The sequence below is a fragment of the Malaclemys terrapin genome, chromosome 4, assembly GCF_027887155.1.
Source record: "Malaclemys terrapin pileata isolate rMalTer1 chromosome 4, rMalTer1.hap1, whole genome shotgun sequence".
NCBI classification, from domain to species: domain Eukaryota; kingdom Metazoa; phylum Chordata; order Testudines; family Emydidae; genus Malaclemys; species Malaclemys terrapin.
The window spans coordinates 136,503,647-136,522,374 of record NC_071508.1 but is presented as its reverse complement, the minus strand read 5'-3'; the positions used below and the strand labels follow the sequence as shown (position 1 = coordinate 136,522,374).

The following is an 18,728-nucleotide window of genomic DNA, read 5'->3' as shown; positions in this document are numbered from 1 at the left end:
TGAGTAACAGGACACAGTTGTGATGTTTGCTTCTGCCTTGCAGGATGTAGGATTTTTATTTTTGGCTGAAGTGTTTCAGCTCAGCCTTTAGAAGCGTCATAAGTTCCTTCCGCTTCCTTGAACTGCTTTAACCAAAAGAGTGGTAGGAGCCTAATGTTCCCCAGCCAGCCAGGATACATGGTAGTGGGATATTGAAGTATAACTGTAGTGGAGAAGTACCTGTTAATGCAGATATAAGGAAAGGAATCCAACATATTGTATTGAGGCGTTTTATCAGTCTATAGAAGTGTGGACTGCAAATTGGCATAAATCTGTGCCCCCAAAAAAGTGTGTGTGTGGTGGTGGTTGTTATTAAAGCCATTCAATTCCATGTTACTCTTTTTCCTAAAGAGAGACTAATAAAGCAAAGTGGTGGGACTCAAGATCACTAGATTCAGCCCACTTGTGGTTAATTTCTTTTAGAGACAATTAGCCTTTAAGGTGGGCCTTAGCTCTGAGTGCAAATACCTTTTTTCCTCATCTTTGTTTTGAACATTGATAATAGAGATTTGTTACCACCAGTACTTGACATATTTAGCCAGAACATGAAGCCTACTAGCCAAAAGTAGATGCAAAAAATTAATTGGACTCCCCAAGGGAGGTCCATATGCAATTCCAAGCCCAGCTGCTTTCAGTTGTTGAGATTCCTGTCAAGGTGCTATCCCTGGATCCTATGCATGGAGTCTGACTCATGTGACAGTCTGACATCTGAAACACTCCCCTGGCTTCTGCAAGGGAGGAGCTCTCAAAATTAAGATGTCCCTCTTTGTAAGTCAGTTTCACTGCTCTGGCCACCCAGACCTGAAGAAGAGTTCTGTGTAACTTGAAAGCTTGTGTCTCTTGCCAACAGAAGTTGGTCCAATCAATAAATAAAGTGTGTGTGTGTGTGTGTGTGTGTGATATATAAAACCTCTCACACTTTTTTCTCTCTGGTCAAATGTTAGTTTTGTTCAACGGTACCGTATGTTACGAGTTTTGTCAAGTGAAACTTAAGCTCAGCTACTTCTCTTATTGGGAAAGATCTGTGCAGCTAAATCCTGACTTCCTGCTAGGTGAGAAACTGATAATTTTTAACTAATTCCAGTGTACAATAGGCTGTTCTATAGCCTCAAAGTCATTGGCCTATTTTAAACACCGGTAGGAATAACCTGATTGGTAGGTGGATAAGAGGGGGATAAGATCCAAGTGACTTCAGTGAGTCTACTTTGCAAACACTTACATGAAACAGCCAAGTGAACAGGATCATGCATTGGCAGCTTTATAATTCAATGTGCTTAACCTAGAATCTGGTTTTGAAAACTAGGAGCCCAATAATACAAGATGCAAGCACCATCAGAGAGGTGCCAAGAACCCTTAACCCCTACTAAGGTCAATAGACTGAGCACATCTTGGCACTTTGCCAGATCAGACCCTTCAACTGCATGTGGTTACTAAATGTCTTGTTTTGGTAAATACTGCTCTTCCACAAATGAAGGTTTGAAAAAATTGGGTCTTAACTTTGTATAGTCTTCACACTTTTAAAACTAATCTTTGTAGTAGAATATTAAAACTCCAATTAAAGAAACCTATCTCAGCCACATTGTCACCTGTTACTGCCTTTCAATGCTTTTTGCTGTTGTTTCTGAATACAATTTGGGGCTGCAGTGTGTACCAGATGCTATCTTTTTATTATTTATTTTTATTTTATTTTATTGATTGACTCTTGTGGGATATCTTGACCTTGTGTCAGCTGTTTCAGAGAGCCTTAATGCACTCAGACTTGGCATTTCTACAAATGTATTGGCTGTAACATCCTCATTTACCTATTTCATGCCACGCTTACTAGTAATGTGGTGGTTAGGGGTTGGACTAGATAACCTCCTGAGGTCCCTTCCAACCCTGATAGTCTATTATTCTAATCTGAACAAATATTTTATACAAACTTAAATATATTGATGATACAATTCTTGCTGATATATCTTAAAATAACTGAGTGTGTGGTAATCTACAGCACAATTGTTTCCTTTGGTTGCTTTTATTTAGTTTGTGAAATTTGATGTCCCTACATGTTTTGCTAATATTTTGTTCTTTAAAGTAGCCTACTTCAGCCTTAATCTAAACTGTAGGTTTCCATTGTTACCAATCCCTCTGTAGTCTAAAGAAAATGCAGCCCTTTTCATTTGCTTTTGAAAGCAGCTAAGCTAGGTTTGTAGAACTGTTCATTATTTTTATGGGCTTTTTAATTAAAATTACTGAAGATCATTCCGATACGTGCCTGTTGCTCTCCCTTTGTTGATCTTAAACCTGACGTAGCGGACCTGTCTGATCTGAGACTTGATGCGTATGCTGCAACCTTCCTTCAGGAAATCACTAAACTAGAACAATCTATTTATGGTAACTTCCTTTGTACTGTTAGTAACCCAGAAATTTAGATTAAGCTATCTGATTTGCTTTTGCATAGCCATGATCATAAAGTTAGTGCTAGTAAAATTGGCAGAAAAGGGAAGGGAGAAAGGGACAAGAAATTAACCCCAATCAAGAATCTTGGATTTTCTGAGTCTAGGTTGTTGTACAGGGTGAATTCCACTTTAAATAGGAAAAATGGTTTACAATATTCATAATCGGGTTCAAAATTAATCCTAGGATTATGGAAACTTCAAGTATGCTTTTCCATTCATAATGGCAGAAATTTAATCTAGTCCACTGTTGGCTGCATAAACTGCTTCTCTTTAGGCTTTGTTTACTGGGGTGAAATAGATTAATTCTGTTTTTTCTAAATATAACTCCACTCTCCTCTAAATCTTTGGGTTTTTTTTATCACGGTGAACTGACGTTCTTATCCTTAATGCTTTGACATGATTTTCTCACAAGTTTCAATACACAAGCTGTTGAACAAGTTTTTCTTTTTATCACATTTTGCTCTAGGAGTGAGCAGAGATCCATGTAAAAGTTATCTTTCAAGAAGGAAGTGGAATTAAAGCTGTTCTAGCACCTGCTAATGTAGGATGCGACCAGACTTCCTGTTTGAGAGGAAATCCTAATTTATTCTTCCTTGTAAACTGAAGACTGATCAGTTTACCACATAGTAACCTTTTGACTCGTAAACATAGTGTTCCTTTGGTTGGACTGCTGGTAGCTTGTAGAAATGATTTCCCTAGGGCTATTATGGTAACTCAACTTACACCGGAAACAAAGTTTACAGTTAATGTCATGAACAAGTAGTAACCCTTTCCTACCAAATAAGCATTTTTATGTGTTCTAGCAGGGGCTAAAACCACTTTTTTTAATTCCATTTTTCAGAAGATAATTTACATTGCCCTCTCCATGCTCCTAGAGCACTATCCCAATTTCTCGTAGCCCATTTAAATAGGAATTACTGAAACACACTTTCCTGTCCTAAGGACAGGTATCAGAGTAGCAGCCATGTTGCATCCGAAGAAGTGGGCTGTAGTCCACGAAAGCTTATGCTCTAATAAATTTGTTAGTCTCTAAGGTGCCACAAGTACTCCTGTTCTTTTTCCTGTCCTAGTCGCATTGACATGCCACATTTGTCAGTAGGTATTTATTCTTTGGATTAAAACAGATTTTGTGTTGGCAATAATGAACCAAGTTACAGAAGCTGAAGTGTGTTGAGAATGCACTTAAATATCAGAATTGTATTCTCAAAATTTAAAACATTAAAGAAATCATGCATGCTTTACTATAAGTAGGTATCCTAGCATTGGAAACAGCTGTACTCTGTGGCTATGTAATTGGTACTGCCTAGAGGAAAGAAGATGAATTTTTAGTATGAACTAGCTTTCTAATTATATTTCTTATTTCACTATACAACATTTTAACACAGGAGGAGAGAACTGCTATAGAGCTTGTATATTCTACAGATTCCTGGCAACCCCCATTTATCTGAATCTTTTCATTATCTGAATAAACTTTGTCTCCTGAAATAAGTAGATAACTGTTTACTATTACAAATTGTGGGGATTACAATGTAAGTAGGAAGTATCAGAGCAATCTCTAGCACTGTCACTTGCACAGTATCGTTCACGAAAAAAGCTACCTTTGTAACTAAATACAGAAGAGCAGAAATTCAGAGCTTTAAGCAAGGAGTAGTTTGTGTTGGTATTAACACAGAGGACAGCATTATCATGCTGCCAACATATGGTCTCAGAAACCACAACCCCTTATTAAACAGTCTAATATATTAGTCCCTAGTGAATGGGGATTCCCTGTTTGAGTTTCCTCTTCCACTCACAAGATGGCTACAAATGTTAGTGCCATTCTTTTACTGCATTCCAAAGGGGTACTGATACTGAGACACTGACATTGATATGAAAAATGTAGCTTCGTTGGCTGGCACTCCTCCCTCACAGAGCATATGGGGATTATATCCATACAATGTAGTCTAACAGAGATCTTTCTAATGAGACTTTCTGGATATAGTGAAGCATATTTAACAGCCAGTTCAACAGACAACCAGTTTAAATTAACTGTCAGATAGGATTGTATTGGAAGATTTAGATGGTCCTTTTTAAGAGAGTATCTGAGGTAAGGAAGGAATTCTTGCTGTTTTTGTTGGTGGTAATTTAAGATAAGTACACCTGCTCTCTTGGGGCAGTCTCTTTAATGCTAATTCAGAGAGTTTCCTTCTGACTTAAAGCCATAACTTCTGTTTGGAGACTTAAGTTTGTTTTTTTTAAAGAGTAAGACAAAACTTCCCTATAGAGCACACAGGTATTTTTGTTAACAGAATTCTGGCCTTGTAGTTTTCAGAGTAGCAGCCGTGTTAGTCTGTATCCGCAAAAAGAAGAACAGGAGTACTTGTGGCACCTTAGAGACTAACAAATTTATTAGAGCATAAGCTTTCGTGGACTACAGCCCACATATGCATCCGAAGAAGTGGGCTGTAGTCCACGAAAGCTTATGCTCTAATAAATTTGTTAGTCTCTAAGGTGCCACAAGTACTCCTGTTCTTCTTTTGGCCTTGTAGTATGTCTCATTGTTACAAACAATCCAATCTGAAGGGAAAGGTTTTTGAAGAAACCTAGTTTAAAGTTTTGTTACCAAGTGTTAATTGCTTTTAATTTTTGTGTATTTCTCAAGTGTTCATTACTTTATTTTGTCTGCTCCAAGTAAGGAGGACACTAGAATAAGCTGCTAAAGAACAGTGGGAACATAACAAACTAAATCTGCAGAAAGAGTTCTTAAAATAACTCAGAGAAAATTGACAAGACAGCTGCATCTTTGATCACCCCCAGGTCTTGAAATAAGTGTCGTACTCTAGAACAAATTAGCTAATCTCTCACCAGCCATCTTCACAAAACAAAAATACAATGTATGCCTCTTTGTCCACTAAAAGAATTTGCAGTCTTCATTTCTAATAATTAAGTTATGCAGCCCATCTTTACACTACCGTAAGGCATGATAATTTCTAACTGTGTAGGGGCTGGATCTCTTGTGAAAGAACAGGTATGTATGTGTGCGTACTGTTTAGAATAAGTTACTGTGATATTTTGGGAGTTTGCTTTCTTGTTCCTAGTGAATTATGGTAAAGAGGCATACCACTCTTCAACTAGGCAAATTGCAGAACAAGTTCTAAAAGAGAATAACACTTCAATATTCTGTTACATTTATCATTCATTATTTAAAACAAGTGGATTGTTCAACATGTAACGCTTTGAATACCTGTACTGCAGATAATTAAGCACGTTAAACATGTGCACTTACTTCTTAGGTGTCATTATGGTTGGCAAGGACAGTTCTGTGATGAGTGTGTCCGCTACCCAGGCTGTGCTCATGGGAGCTGTAAAGAACCATGGCAGTGTAATTGTGAAACCAACTGGGGTGGTCTGCTGTGTAACAAAGGTACTTAATGTTAATTTACGGGAAAAAATAATAAAATTGCTTGATTAACTGGTAACTTATTAATTGTTTGCAATGTGCAGTTATCTGAACACATCTGTCACTAATCTTTTTTTGTGGCGGATGACTGTTCAACCATCATAAGAATAAAACATTTTAAAGCCAGGGGCTCAGAATGATACATTTTACCCTCTTACTGATACAGTTGTCCCTTGTCCATCCTTTCTTATTCCACGGAGAGCAATGGGATGACAGGCTTGCTAGTGATTGATGACTTGAAGTCAAAATGGATTAAGGGGGAGGAGGACATAATGTTATTCAAGCCAGGAAGGCGTTGTATGTCTGCCTGTAGTCTCTTGACTGTGAACTAAAACAGTAACTTTGGATTTATGTTACACCTGTCAACTGGCATTTTCTTTTCTTCTGTGTCCAGATTTAAACTACTGTGGAAATCACCATCCATGCTTGAATGGCGGAACCTGTATGAACACCGAACCAGATGAATATCACTGTGCTTGCCCAGATGGTTACTCTGGAAAGAATTGTGAAATTGGTACTGATGACCATTGCATGCATCTACTTGAATTTGAAGCTATGTTAAGCAGTTGTAGAGAGGAATGGAAGCTGTGTGCTCTTGGTGGTGGTCTAAGCAGCCTGCTGGTTTCCCTGCAGTGATACATCTCTCCCATCTAAGCCACATATGGAGAGAGGAAGGAATTATTTCGTACATTTAAAGCTACCTTCCCTTTCAAAGGGAGTCATCAAAAGATCCCTTCCAAAATCCCATTTTTTTTTTTTCCTTTCTGGGAAGCAGGAAGAGGATTTCTCCACACACCTGCAAATTCAGATCCTTGGAGGGAGGGGTACAGATGACGCTAGGTAGCAACAACCTGCTGTCTTCCTTCTTAAAGGTCTAATCCAAAAACTACTGAGGACAATGGAAAGTCTTCTGCTGGCTGCAGTGAAGAGGCCCAGTGTGTCTCCTTTCTTACCTTTTTGTTTGTTTGGGTTTTTTTGGTTTTGTTCTTATGCTGCCTCCCCTTCCTCCCCCCAATATTAAACTGTACCATGCTATTTTGGGAAGGGGTGCAGGTGCACCTTTTTCTGCTGTACTCTCTCCCTCTCTTCCTCCTGTGCACACGTGCGCATACACACCTGGATCATCTTAAGGATGCTACAGGCGTTTGTGAAAGTCACTTCTAGCTCTGACCCCTGTAGTAAAGTAGACGTCTACCTGGGCAGGTATTCTAACTGTGATCAAAGAAAAGGGAGGAAGGCACTTAAATATTTTTGTTTAAAATATTACTTTTAGAAAGTCAAAAATTAGCCACTTATTCTCCTGACCCTCACTTTGAAGAAAAGAAACAGCATTTCCCACAAAGGTATATCGCAGTTTGGATCCCATTCCGCAGGGTTAAACTACGTTTGAAAACTCTGCTCAAGGCTGCTAATGAGTATTCTCAAGAACAGTTGATACTAAAATGTTAGTTACAAAACTATGTTCATGGGAGCATAGAGTTTTTCAAGCGTAATTCTATTGCAATCTCTTCCCCTCTAGCCTCCCTGATGTCAGTCTCGCAGCTCTGAGCCTATCAGATTCCACTCTGAAAATTACTTCCTCTCCCACAGTTTCATAGATACGCTATATTTTCCTTTATTCTATCTTCCCTGGCTTTTTGGCTGTTCATGTTCAAGACTGTACTGTACTATGGTCAGTTTATCCTTGAATCTTCTGTATACATCTCATTTCTTGTTCTTACCATTGACCCCTGTACTCTCATCCCTGCCCATTTTAATTGATGGGCTATCACTCTGCTCACTGAATTCTTCAGACCACTCTGTAGACCTCTTCTTTTTGTTGCCAAACATCCTAAACCCCTTCAAAAATCTCACTTCAGCTGTTGTTCCGCTGCTAAACTCCAGTGCTCACCACTGGAGCTTCCAATTGCTACTCCAGCATCTACTCTCAATTAGAAGGCGGCATGCGAGCTGACTTTCAGTGGCACTCACACTGCCCGAGCCCTGGCCAGCGGTCCAGGGGGCTTTGCATTTTAATTTAATTTTAAATGAAGCTTCTTAAACATTTTAAAAACATTTTTAAAAAAAAAAAAGTAAATAAACTTTACATACAACAGTAGTATAGTTATATATTATTTGACTTCTAGAAAGAGACCTTCTAAAAACGTTTAAATGTATTACCGGCACACGAAATCTTAAAGTGAATAAATGAAGACTCGGCACCCCACTTGCTGACCCCTGACCTAAATGATCCAGAGTTTAACTTGATTTTAAAACAACTATTTCTCTGGTTGTGATAAACCTTCCAAAAATAATCCAGTGCATTGCTGTCCTGAGTTTGCAGGCAGCTGTACTTTATAGGTTCCAAGGCCAGAAGAGAGCACTGTGATCATTTTAGTCTGACCTCCTGTATATTATCAGCCATCGGACTCCCCAAAATAATTCCCAAAGAACAACAGCAGAGTGAAATTACTCTGTAAATGAGACCTTTCTCACTTGAACTGTTGCTGTTTATCAGTAGAGAAAGGCACTGGAGCAGTTCAGAAGTGAAAGGTCAAAAAGCAGAGGCTGTGGAGAGAGTGGCAGGGAGAAATAGATTAGTGGAGATATCTCTAAGTGTCGGGTGGTTCTGAGACATTAGTTGGTCTTCCTTTTGCTTCCTAGCAGTTATAGGAGGTGAGAGGCTGATTTGAAAGATGGTGCCCCTGAGCAGGGTCCAGGTTCAGTCCCCCTGATAGGAATCTAGCACCCTTCCCATCACAGCAGGTAAGGATGGAAGAGCCTGAGCTTCCCATCTGTGCAGGCATCCTTCCTTTTTATGTTTCCGCTGGCTAGTGAGTTAGTTTTGACTAGAAGGTGTGCAATAAAAATAATCTTAGACCCTGGTTGAGGTGTTCCTGTGTAATCATTCTACTTAGGAAGACTTTCTTTTCTCTTTTAGCTGAGCATGCATGTGTATCAAACCCTTGTGCTAATGGTGGAAGCTGCCATGAAATTTCATCGGGCTTCAAATGCCATTGTCCATCAGGGTGGAGCGGACCAACATGTGCTGTTGGTAGGTACAATTCAGCTGATTTTAGCATATTGGGCTTGAAGGATTGTTGTACACTTTGCTGAATAAGCCTGCCACGTGGTAAAGTGGGTAACATGCTGTACCAGTTGATTTTTGTTCAGTAGTTGTGAATTCCAAACTGTTTTATCATGTATTTCTATGGCATTGTTCTTGAGTTACTTAGAAAAACAGGAAGGCATTGAAAGAAGCAGCTATTTTTGCAGTATAGGACTAAAAGTTAACAAAAGTCTAACTAAGGACATGTTTGCATTACAAACGTACATCAGACTTGCATACAAACTTCATGGGTGTGAAAGATCTGCACGGCTGATCGACATAGTTATACCGTTCTAACCCCCCACGGTAGACAGTGCTATTCAACAGGAGAGCTTCTCCCATCAACATAGCTAGGACCTCTTGCAGAGGTGGCCTAACCATGCCGACAGGAGAAGCTTCCAGCAGCATAGTAGCATCTTCACAAAAGTGGTACAGCGGCACTGCTGCAGTGGTGTGTGTGTGTGTGTGTGTGTGTGTGTGGACAAGCCCTAAGTCTAACTACCCACTTTCTGTAATGGTGTATGTATGTTATGCCCCAAGTTTCCTTGCACCTAAATAAATCAATCTTCCCGCATTGGAATAAACGTTATGAAGTGTTTCTCTTCAAACTGCTTAACTTATAATTTATATGTAAATAGTTTGTACTCCATTCTATATGGGTTGCTAATTAGTGATGTTTTAACTCCATAACCACACAGGAGCACCACTTAAATTAACTTAAGAGCAGAATCTGTCTTGTTGCTGACTTCATATTAGAGATCTGAAAGCCTTTTTAGTTGGAATACGTGGAATTAACCAATTCATAGTGGGTAGAGTGTACTAGTTCATCTGCCTTAGGGAATGTTTTGTTCGGTTTGCTTTAACTGAAGGTAACCTGTGAAGGAGTACCTAAACCTTTTAATCTGTGCTAGTAGATTCCGTGAGTCTTTTTACTTTAGGAGGGCAGAGATCGTCCTAAAACTTTTGGAATCATAAATTTATAAACAATGGTGTACACAGCACTGTACAGTGGGAGAACTGTGTTTAAATGGCAGGCTTCAGTCCCCAAAGAGATTTTAGCTTTATTGGGATATAGTGGGAAAATACAGAACAGTATACTACCAAAACCAAAAAAGATCGCCGTATGTCACAATATTGAGGTGTCCTAGATCACAAATAGAAAGTCCTGAAACTTTTTTCACATTTGAGGTTAAATAAGAACAAAGGTTGAGATTTTCTAGGCAGTGCAGAGGATTTATCCACACTGTTCACTTAAGATGTGTGACTAAATCCCCTGCTCACTTTTGAAAAAAACTCAATTCATACATTTCAAAACTGTTTTATATCGGCTACCTTTTCATTTTCCAGATATTGACGAATGTGAGTCTAACCCTTGTGCTCGTGGAGGGACCTGTGTTGATCGTGTTAATGGCTTTGAATGTATATGTCCACAACAGTGGATTGGAGCAACCTGCCAGCTTGGTAAGTAATTGCTTTTTATGGCTCTTGAAGACCATTCCACACTTTGCATTTACTCATTGGGTTTTTTTAAAGGGTTTTTTGTATTCAGCTCTATTATGTCAGGATAGATATTTCGGTGAACTTGTAAGATATGGGTCATTTACTCTTGATGTCTTGGTTCCTGCTTAATAGTTTTGGTAGCAAAACTGGACATGAAAAGCAAACACTAGTTCCTATAAGCATCTAAGCCCAGACCTACATACAATTGTAACAGATATTCGAGGATGCCTGTTAACTTTTCTGATTCAAAATACAATAGTGGTGATGGTAGCTCCTTCTTAATGGTGGCAATGGCTGATTTATAATTAGCGTGACAGTAATTTACTCAGGGAAAAGCCTTCTCTCACTTCCATAACTAACACTATCTGTGAGATTTGTCGAAGGGGAAGATGTTTCTTTTACTAGGCATGTAAAAGAATGTAAATGAATTTGCATTGAAAAGCTACAATATAAAGATTATTTTCTTGGCATACATAGGTAAAATTCTACTGTTTCTTGTAACTGGTGCTTGGATTGCATGGAGGCTTTGCTTGGTGCAAAGGGGATCTGTTTCTGGGTTTGTTCTTTACTCTCTTCTTTCTTTTATCTTGTTTCACAGATGCTAATGAGTGTGAGGGGAAACCCTGTCTTAATGCTTACTCTTGCAAAAATCTCATTGGTGGATATTACTGTGACTGCATTCCAGGATGGAAAGGAGTAAATTGTCATATCAGTTAGTATTTCTTCTTTTAGTTTGTGTACATATATCGACCCCAGGATAACTTGGTTCTTTTTTAAAGAGCATCACACATAATGGTAGCATAGTTCTAAGTGACTGAAGGGAAAAGAACTTTTATGCTGTTTCAAAATGTCTCTGTAGCTTTCCTAACTTTTGGCAAACTAAACGGAGTGCATATTGAAGTCTATAGAAATGCTTTATTTATTGATATAAAGCATTTATTGGATCTAAAGCGTTTGATTTCCGCTGTGGAATTGGACTAAAACTGTAAACATACAAACACACCATATACTGGGTGATATAGTTTAAAATACAATCTTTCTGTTCTACCTTAGAAGAATGTTGTATCAAATAATGAATGTAATTGATATGATACTTTAGTTTGTATTCTGATTTAAACATGAATGAGTTTTAAGGCAGTCAAAAATTAAACCTATTTACCCCTAAGAATCCTGTCAAAATCCTTCCCTCAAAATAATTAGTACTGACTTTTTAAAATTATATTCTGGACCTTAGACTTCAAGGGGTCCAACTTCTGCTGTAAATCTTAATGTCTTTGTATATTTTTTTCAATAGATATTAATGACTGTCATGGACAATGTGAACATGGAGGGACTTGTAAGGTAATCTTTCCTTATAAAATATATTAATCACATTAACTTTTGTAAGGGAAAAGGTGCTCATCTTTAAAATCTTAAAATCAGAATTCATATTAATTAGCACTTGTATGCAATATATGTATCTACAGATTAGTTCAATAAGAAGCAGGAGGAGAGACTAACTGCTTGTGTATTGCTTAATTCATGAGTTAGATTTTGGCTCCATTAAAAGATATAAATCAATCTGTCGATGCTGTTTGTAAATACAGTATTCAAGCTCAATCTTGAAAATCTGAGGTACACCATACTTTACAATAAACATTTCTTTCCAATCTTGTCCTTTCCTCCCCCTCTATGTAGGATGAAGTGAATGGTTACCATTGCTTATGCCCTCATGGTTATCAAGGGAAAAACTGTGAGACAGAAATAAATGAATGTGCAAGCAATCCATGTCAAAATGGAGGACGCTGTGAGGACCTGGTCAATGGATTCCGTTGTCTATGTCAGCAGGGCTTTGCAGGAGCTTTCTGTGAGGTGAGAGTGATGTTGAAACTGCAGTAATAGCTTTGATGGATTGAGTTCTGGAAAGAAACGTATCTCAAGTTTAAATTAGAGCAGCCCAAGGCCAGAGCATTACAGATTAATGCAGCTGTTACTTGATACTCTGTGTGAATAAGCAAATTTAGTGAGTGGTATAGTGGCTGTAACATTTAAAGCTACAGCCTAATGCGAGTAACTGTAAAGCGTTGTAAGCACATGTATTGGTGAATCTTTCTAAGTGTTTAAGAAATAACGAATCTTAAAACAAGTCTAACAATTTTGCTCTGAATTTCTTTCTGAAGACCTCCTGCCCTTTTGATATACTAAAACATATGTATTTAAGCCTGATCCTGCAGACACTTAAGCCTGTTCTTAAACTTACTTGTGAGTAGTCTTTTTGACTTCACTGGGACTATGTGCTTAAAGATAAGCATGTGGGTAGGTGTTTGTTTCATAGAATTATAGAAATGTAGAGCTGGAGGTCATCAAATCCAGCCCCCTGCACTGAGGCAGGACCCAAGTAAACCTCGATCATCCCTGACAGGTGTTCGTCAGCATATTTTTTTAAAAAGCACCAATCATGGGGGTTCCACAACATTCATTGGGAGCCTATTCCAGAGCTTGATTATCCTTATAGTTAGAAAGTTTTTCTACTACCTAACCTAAATCTCCCCTGCTGTAGATTAAGTCCCTTACTTCTCGTCTTACCTTCAGTGGACTTGGAGAATAGTTGATCACCAGCTTCTTTATAACAGCCCATAACATAGTCTTCAAATATTTTCCGGTCCCCACCTCAGTCTTCTTTTCTCAAGACTAAACATGCCCACTCTTTTTTTTTTTTTTTTTTTTTTTTTTTAATTTATTTATATAAACAAACAAACTTACTTCATAGAATGGTTTTCTAAGCCGTTTATCGTTTTTGTTGCTCTGCTCTGGACTCTCTGATTTGTCCACATCTTTCCTAAGGTGTGGCACCCAGAATTGAATACAGTAGTCCTGCTGAGGCCTCACCAGTCCTGAGTAGAGTGCAGAATCTGGATCTTAAACCTGATATTGCACCAGAAGTGTGTGGAGATGATGCTTGCAGCAGGGTTTAGAACTTTCATACAAAAGCATGAGTAAGAATTAAAACAGCTCATGATGCTGAAGATTTGTTTTTGTGGGGAGGACACTCAGCCCTTTCTAAACAAAACCTAGAATTCTTCCCCTTAACATCCAGTATCTAGTTTTTATTTTCAGTCGTGTGAATTTCTGAGCAGTCACACAAGCATTGATGCAACTGTAGAAGAGCAACATCCACCAGTGAGGGTAGATTAAAATTTAGGGATAGGGTTGCGCCAGATTTTTTTTCATGGAGGATCTCTGTTCTTCAATTTAATAAAATATTGCAAAAGTAATTCCTCTGCTTGAAATACAACTACTTTACAGTACCAATACCCTGTCTTTTCTTCTTTAAAATTTTAAAATGAGTTGACAGTAATAGCTGTGGACCAGTTCTTAAACTGATCCGTTAACTCACGGCTCAGATGCTATTTCTGCATGGTCTGATCATTTGAATGCTATTCCTTTTGCATGGTTTCTAGTACAATGTATAAGTTTATCCAACCTGATGAATAATAGAGGGAGTTGGCTGACTGCCATGAGTGTTGCAGGAAATCTCTACTGCTGATTCCAGATGCTGAAGTAGCAGCTACTGAACTTGAATTGAGAAAGGGAAATTTACTCTAATGGAAGGAAACAAATGGGAACTTCTGATAGAACAAGATCTGAGAATATCTTTCTCAGAATCTAAATGCTTTTTGTAGTCTGCATGAAATGCTCTCTAAAAGAATAGAGCAAAATAGCTTGCTGAAAACTCTAATTTCAGTTGCACATGCTGCATTGAATTGAAACACGTCTACGATATTTGAGCCTTTACGTTTGTTTACTTTTTTATTATTTTTTTTTTGGCTACAGACCGTTTTTTCAGACTCTCTATAAAGTTGTCAGAATTACATGCAAATAATGAAAACTCTGCAGTGAAGCTAATAAATCTCCTTTTTTTTCCTTTTTCTTCAGGAGAACACTAAAACAGGACAGGACTTAGCTTTTCCTAAAGAAAAACAGGCCCTTGAGAATAGCAGTTAGTAGGAGAGGTACCATGGTATAGGGTACTTTTGCTTTCACTGACATGCAAGGGCTGTTTTAAGCAAATGTAGCAGACATAAGACGACTGTATATTAAGATGAATCACTTCCTTAAAAGGATGTGTCTGTGTAAAGGTTTACATGCTGAGAGTTTTTTGTCTAAGTTTGGATTTTCATCCTAATGGTAGTAACAGACACAGGATTTAAGAGATCTTTTAAACCACCTCTCTTAAATATGCACATTCATGGTTATAGTATTGAGTATTAGAGAGCATACATAGAGAAATAGTAAAGGGTAGCAATCACATATGACATTTCTTGAGTTTAAATTTAGTATTTTAGTTATGCATCATTTCGTACCCTTTTTTTGCGCATTCAGCTTGTTGACAAAACTAAACTATTACAAACAAGTCCTTGTTGAATCTTCAAAATGATCCTTTATAGTAGTAACAGAACTGCTTTGCAGTGGACTTGACTAAAGTAACTTGCAGCCTGTATCCAAGCTGTAGAATGGCATGCAGTATAGACAACTTATAAACATTGTGTTTAATATTAATTTCCTGATAAAATACTTCATCTGTGTCTATGGCAACATTGATAATGCTGCTTACTGTGCTGGGAAATAGTTCCTGATAGCAGATTCCCTTTATTACAGATGGATATTGATTTCTGTGAACCTAACCCTTGCCAGAATGGGGCTAAATGCTATGATCTAGGAGGAGATTATTACTGTGCCTGCTCTGATGACTATGATGGAAAGAATTGTTCTCACCTCAAGGACCACTGCAAGAACAGTTCTTGCAAAGGTATGTGCTGTCCCCCAGGAATTCATTACTTGGGCAGTCGTGTAGAACACAATGGGAGGAAAAATGCAGAGGATTATAGGGTGGCAGGGAGTAGTGTCTCTTGTCGAAGTGCTATAGTTAGACTATGTATGCAGTGTAGCTGTAGCAGTGTCAGTTCCAGATTATTAGAGAGAACAAGGTTGGTGAGATAATATCTTTCATTGGGCCAGCTGCTGTTGGTGAGAGAGACAAGCTTTCAAGCCACACAGCTGTAGAAGAGCTGTGTGTGGCTCAAAAGTTTGTCTGTCACCAGCAGAAGTTAGACCATGTCAAGTACGTGATGGCTGGGGGAATAGGAAATATGCTTGTAATCTTGTGTATTACTTGCAGGGTGGTGCAAGATAACTTTCTCTTAATATTATAATCTTAGAATGTGCATAAAATGTCTTCCAATAAGATATGAACAATGTGTTCACTACTCTAAGATTAAAAAAGCCACAGTTCTTGGTTGGCACAATCTTTTCTATATATAGCTAATGCTGTTAAGAATAACTGATTTACCTTTTTATTCTTAGTAATAGACAGCTGTACAATAGAAGTATTCACAAATGCTACGCAGGAAGGTATCCGTTTCATTTCATCGAATGTTTGCGGGCCTCATGGACGGTGCATTAGTCAGCCAGGAGGGAATTTTACTTGTGCCTGTGAGAGGGGTTTTACTGGAACGTACTGCCATGAAAGTAAGTGGAAGTCTGTCCCGTTTGTCTGTCTTTTTAAAGAGCTTGAAGGCTTAGATTTTTTTTTTTTAAATCATTAGAGGAACATTGCTTTGAAATTTTCTTTTAAAAATGGACAATTAATGTTCTACAGAGTGCTTCACTTCTAGGTCACTTGTTCAAACCCACGTCCCCTTGGTAATGACTGAAAGTCATTATGATACTATTTTAGTTTTCTCTGTAAAACGAGTTGTGGTTTTAATCCAGATTTTAGGGAATGGGTGTCTTCATTACAAATGGCACCCTCATGGGCAATCCCTTCACAGGAAGCTATGGATTCATTAGACGTAGCGTGTGAACTTTCTTGGAACAGGTTTTGAGGCATGTTGGTGAGGCAGCGTAAGAGAGCCTGCTGTGCACTGTTAGCATTTTTGGTACCGTGACTTAGAGTATTTGCCAGATGGAAGGAAATTCCCAGAATCAACAGTGAGACTATGATTAGAACCATTAACAATTTTTGAAAAGTGTAAGAGTGTGTATGTGTGTGTGTGTGCGCGCAAGTGCGCCATTTGTATGTAGACAAATGGAGCACATAAGTTCCAGAGCTGTCAATCTGGCACACACTCTGTTGGACCTAGCTCTTTAAAATGTTTAACACGAACCTGAAACTGTCTTCTGCATTTAATGCACTGATTAAAATAGTCCCAATTCTAACCCTGTGTTGACTTTCTCTTTAGATATCAATGATTGTCTTGGAAAACCTTGCAAGAATGGCGGGACTTGCATTGATGAAGTAGATTCATTTAGGTGTTTCTGCCTAAGTGGCTGGGAAGGAGAATTGTGTGACACAAGTGGGTACAACTAAAAATTTCCAGCTTTAACATATTTTTTGAGGCATTTAGTCTGCAGTTAATAATGTTGGAATTGAGTTTCTCTGACTATTCTATAGAACCATGGCATTTCCTATTCCACTTGCCAAACGACTGTTTAGGAGGCTTTAAGAGTGCAGCTTCTAAGGGGATCAGTTATTTAAATGTGAATGTAACCTGATTTTGCAATAATGTGCTTTTTGATAAAAGCTTTCAGTAATTATCACTCTTCATCCTGTTAACTAACACTTTCTAAATAGTTAGAGGAAACCATATGCTGGTCCTTAGAATATTCTTGCAACACAGTTGTCACCATACCAAAAGCAATCTGATAGTCCAGGTGTAGTAAAAATCAAACAAACCTGTGATCTGAATCAGTTTTTTATGGTGGTATGATGGAAATCTAGATTAATGCCCAGACTTGGACCACAACTAAATCTTAAGTGCTAGAGGTTGGAAGAATGGAATAGCTCAAACAGTCTGCATTGCAGAGATGTTCATGTTTTCTTCAATTAAATTCTAAAATAGGATCATAAATCCTCCTGCTGATGCATCCAGAAGTACTATTAGAGCACAAACCAAAATATGCCAGCCAGAGGCTGTCTAGGATAGTTACTTGTAATTGATGTACTGGAGTATCCTGGGTAACTGCCCCAGAGCAGGGGTTTTTTTGTTTGTTTGTTTGTTTGTTTGTTTTCCCCCAAGGACTTCTGCTTCAGAGGTATGCCATCCACCCCACTAATGAGAACCCAGTGAGTCATCTAATACTGTAGATTAAATATATAGCAAAAATTGAACTAGCATATTTTAAAAAAGCATAACCATAACAATTTGATGTAATTTGAGTTTGGAAGGAAAGAACTAACTTAAATATAACCTAGATTTTAGAAAGCAACAGAGGGTCCTGTGGCACCTTTGAGACTAACAGAAGTACTGGGAGCATAAGCTTTCGTGGGTAAGAACCTCACTTCTTCAGATGCAAGAAGTGAGGTTCTTACCCACGAAAGCTTATGCTCCCAGTACTTCTGTTAGTCTCAAAGGTGCCACAGGACCCTCTGTTGCTTTTTACAGATTCAGACTAACACGGCTACCCCTCTGATACTAGATTTTAGAATGTACTATCAATTGTTACCAAGTTATATCCTATCTGGATCTTTTTCCATGAGGGGAAAAACTTCCCCTCTTGAATGAGTAGGGCTTATGTTCCTACCACTTTGGACTGATGAACGCGAAGAGCGTAATATTTGATCAGTACTTGGGTGGATTACTGCAAAGGAGAAAGGAGTTTGTATTTTAGTAGATCTCTCTTCCCTCTGAATTAGAAAAGCATTTCTAAACCTTGGATTTAGGGGCTTACTAGGGTATTGCAGGTGCCATCTTTCAGATGAGATGTGAAACAAGGGCCTTTAACCCTTTGGTCCTTTTGCAAGACATGTTAACGTGGTGTCTTGGCTAAATTCCATCTTAGATAATTGTTCTGCCTACAAAAATTTGCTCCTGTTCAACAGAAAAAAGCATTCTTCTCTTCCTGTTCTAAAACTCCCAGGTAGTATTGATGGTGCCAGTTGATGATTTTATCTCATCCAAAAAATTTATCAGAGGGGCCAAGTATTTAAATTAACAAATACTGAACACCACTTAGAGGTCTGGGTTGAGGCCCATTGGTAGGGCAGCATGGGCCTGATCCAGAGCCCCATGAAGCCTGTTGGAATTTTCCCACTGATTTCAGTCGGCTTCAGATCAAGCCCTGTGTGAGGAAGCTTGCTCTAACGGTGCCTGTGCAGTACCTGTTCTATGGGTAGTAAAAGCTCGGTCTCCAGATTGGTCAGTATAGTACCTTCCCCAAAATTGTTTTGAATCTGAAATATCCT

At 38.5% G+C, this 18,728-nt stretch overlaps 1 protein-coding gene across 1 annotated transcript in view; it reads left to right on the top strand.

The window, feature by feature from the left end:
* Nucleotides 1–18,728, top strand: part of JAG2 (jagged canonical Notch ligand 2) — a 94,888-nt gene that overhangs the window by 57,603 nt on the left and 18,557 nt on the right. The window contains 10 exon segments of the mRNA XM_054026786.1: nucleotides 5,750–5,880; nucleotides 6,311–6,430; nucleotides 8,837–8,950; nucleotides 10,352–10,465; nucleotides 11,103–11,216; nucleotides 11,799–11,845; nucleotides 12,182–12,355; nucleotides 15,143–15,293; nucleotides 15,848–16,012; nucleotides 16,726–16,839. Coding sequence (XP_053882761.1) covers nucleotides 5,750–5,880; nucleotides 6,311–6,430; nucleotides 8,837–8,950; nucleotides 10,352–10,465; nucleotides 11,103–11,216; nucleotides 11,799–11,845; nucleotides 12,182–12,355; nucleotides 15,143–15,293; nucleotides 15,848–16,012; nucleotides 16,726–16,839 — 1,244 coding nt within the window.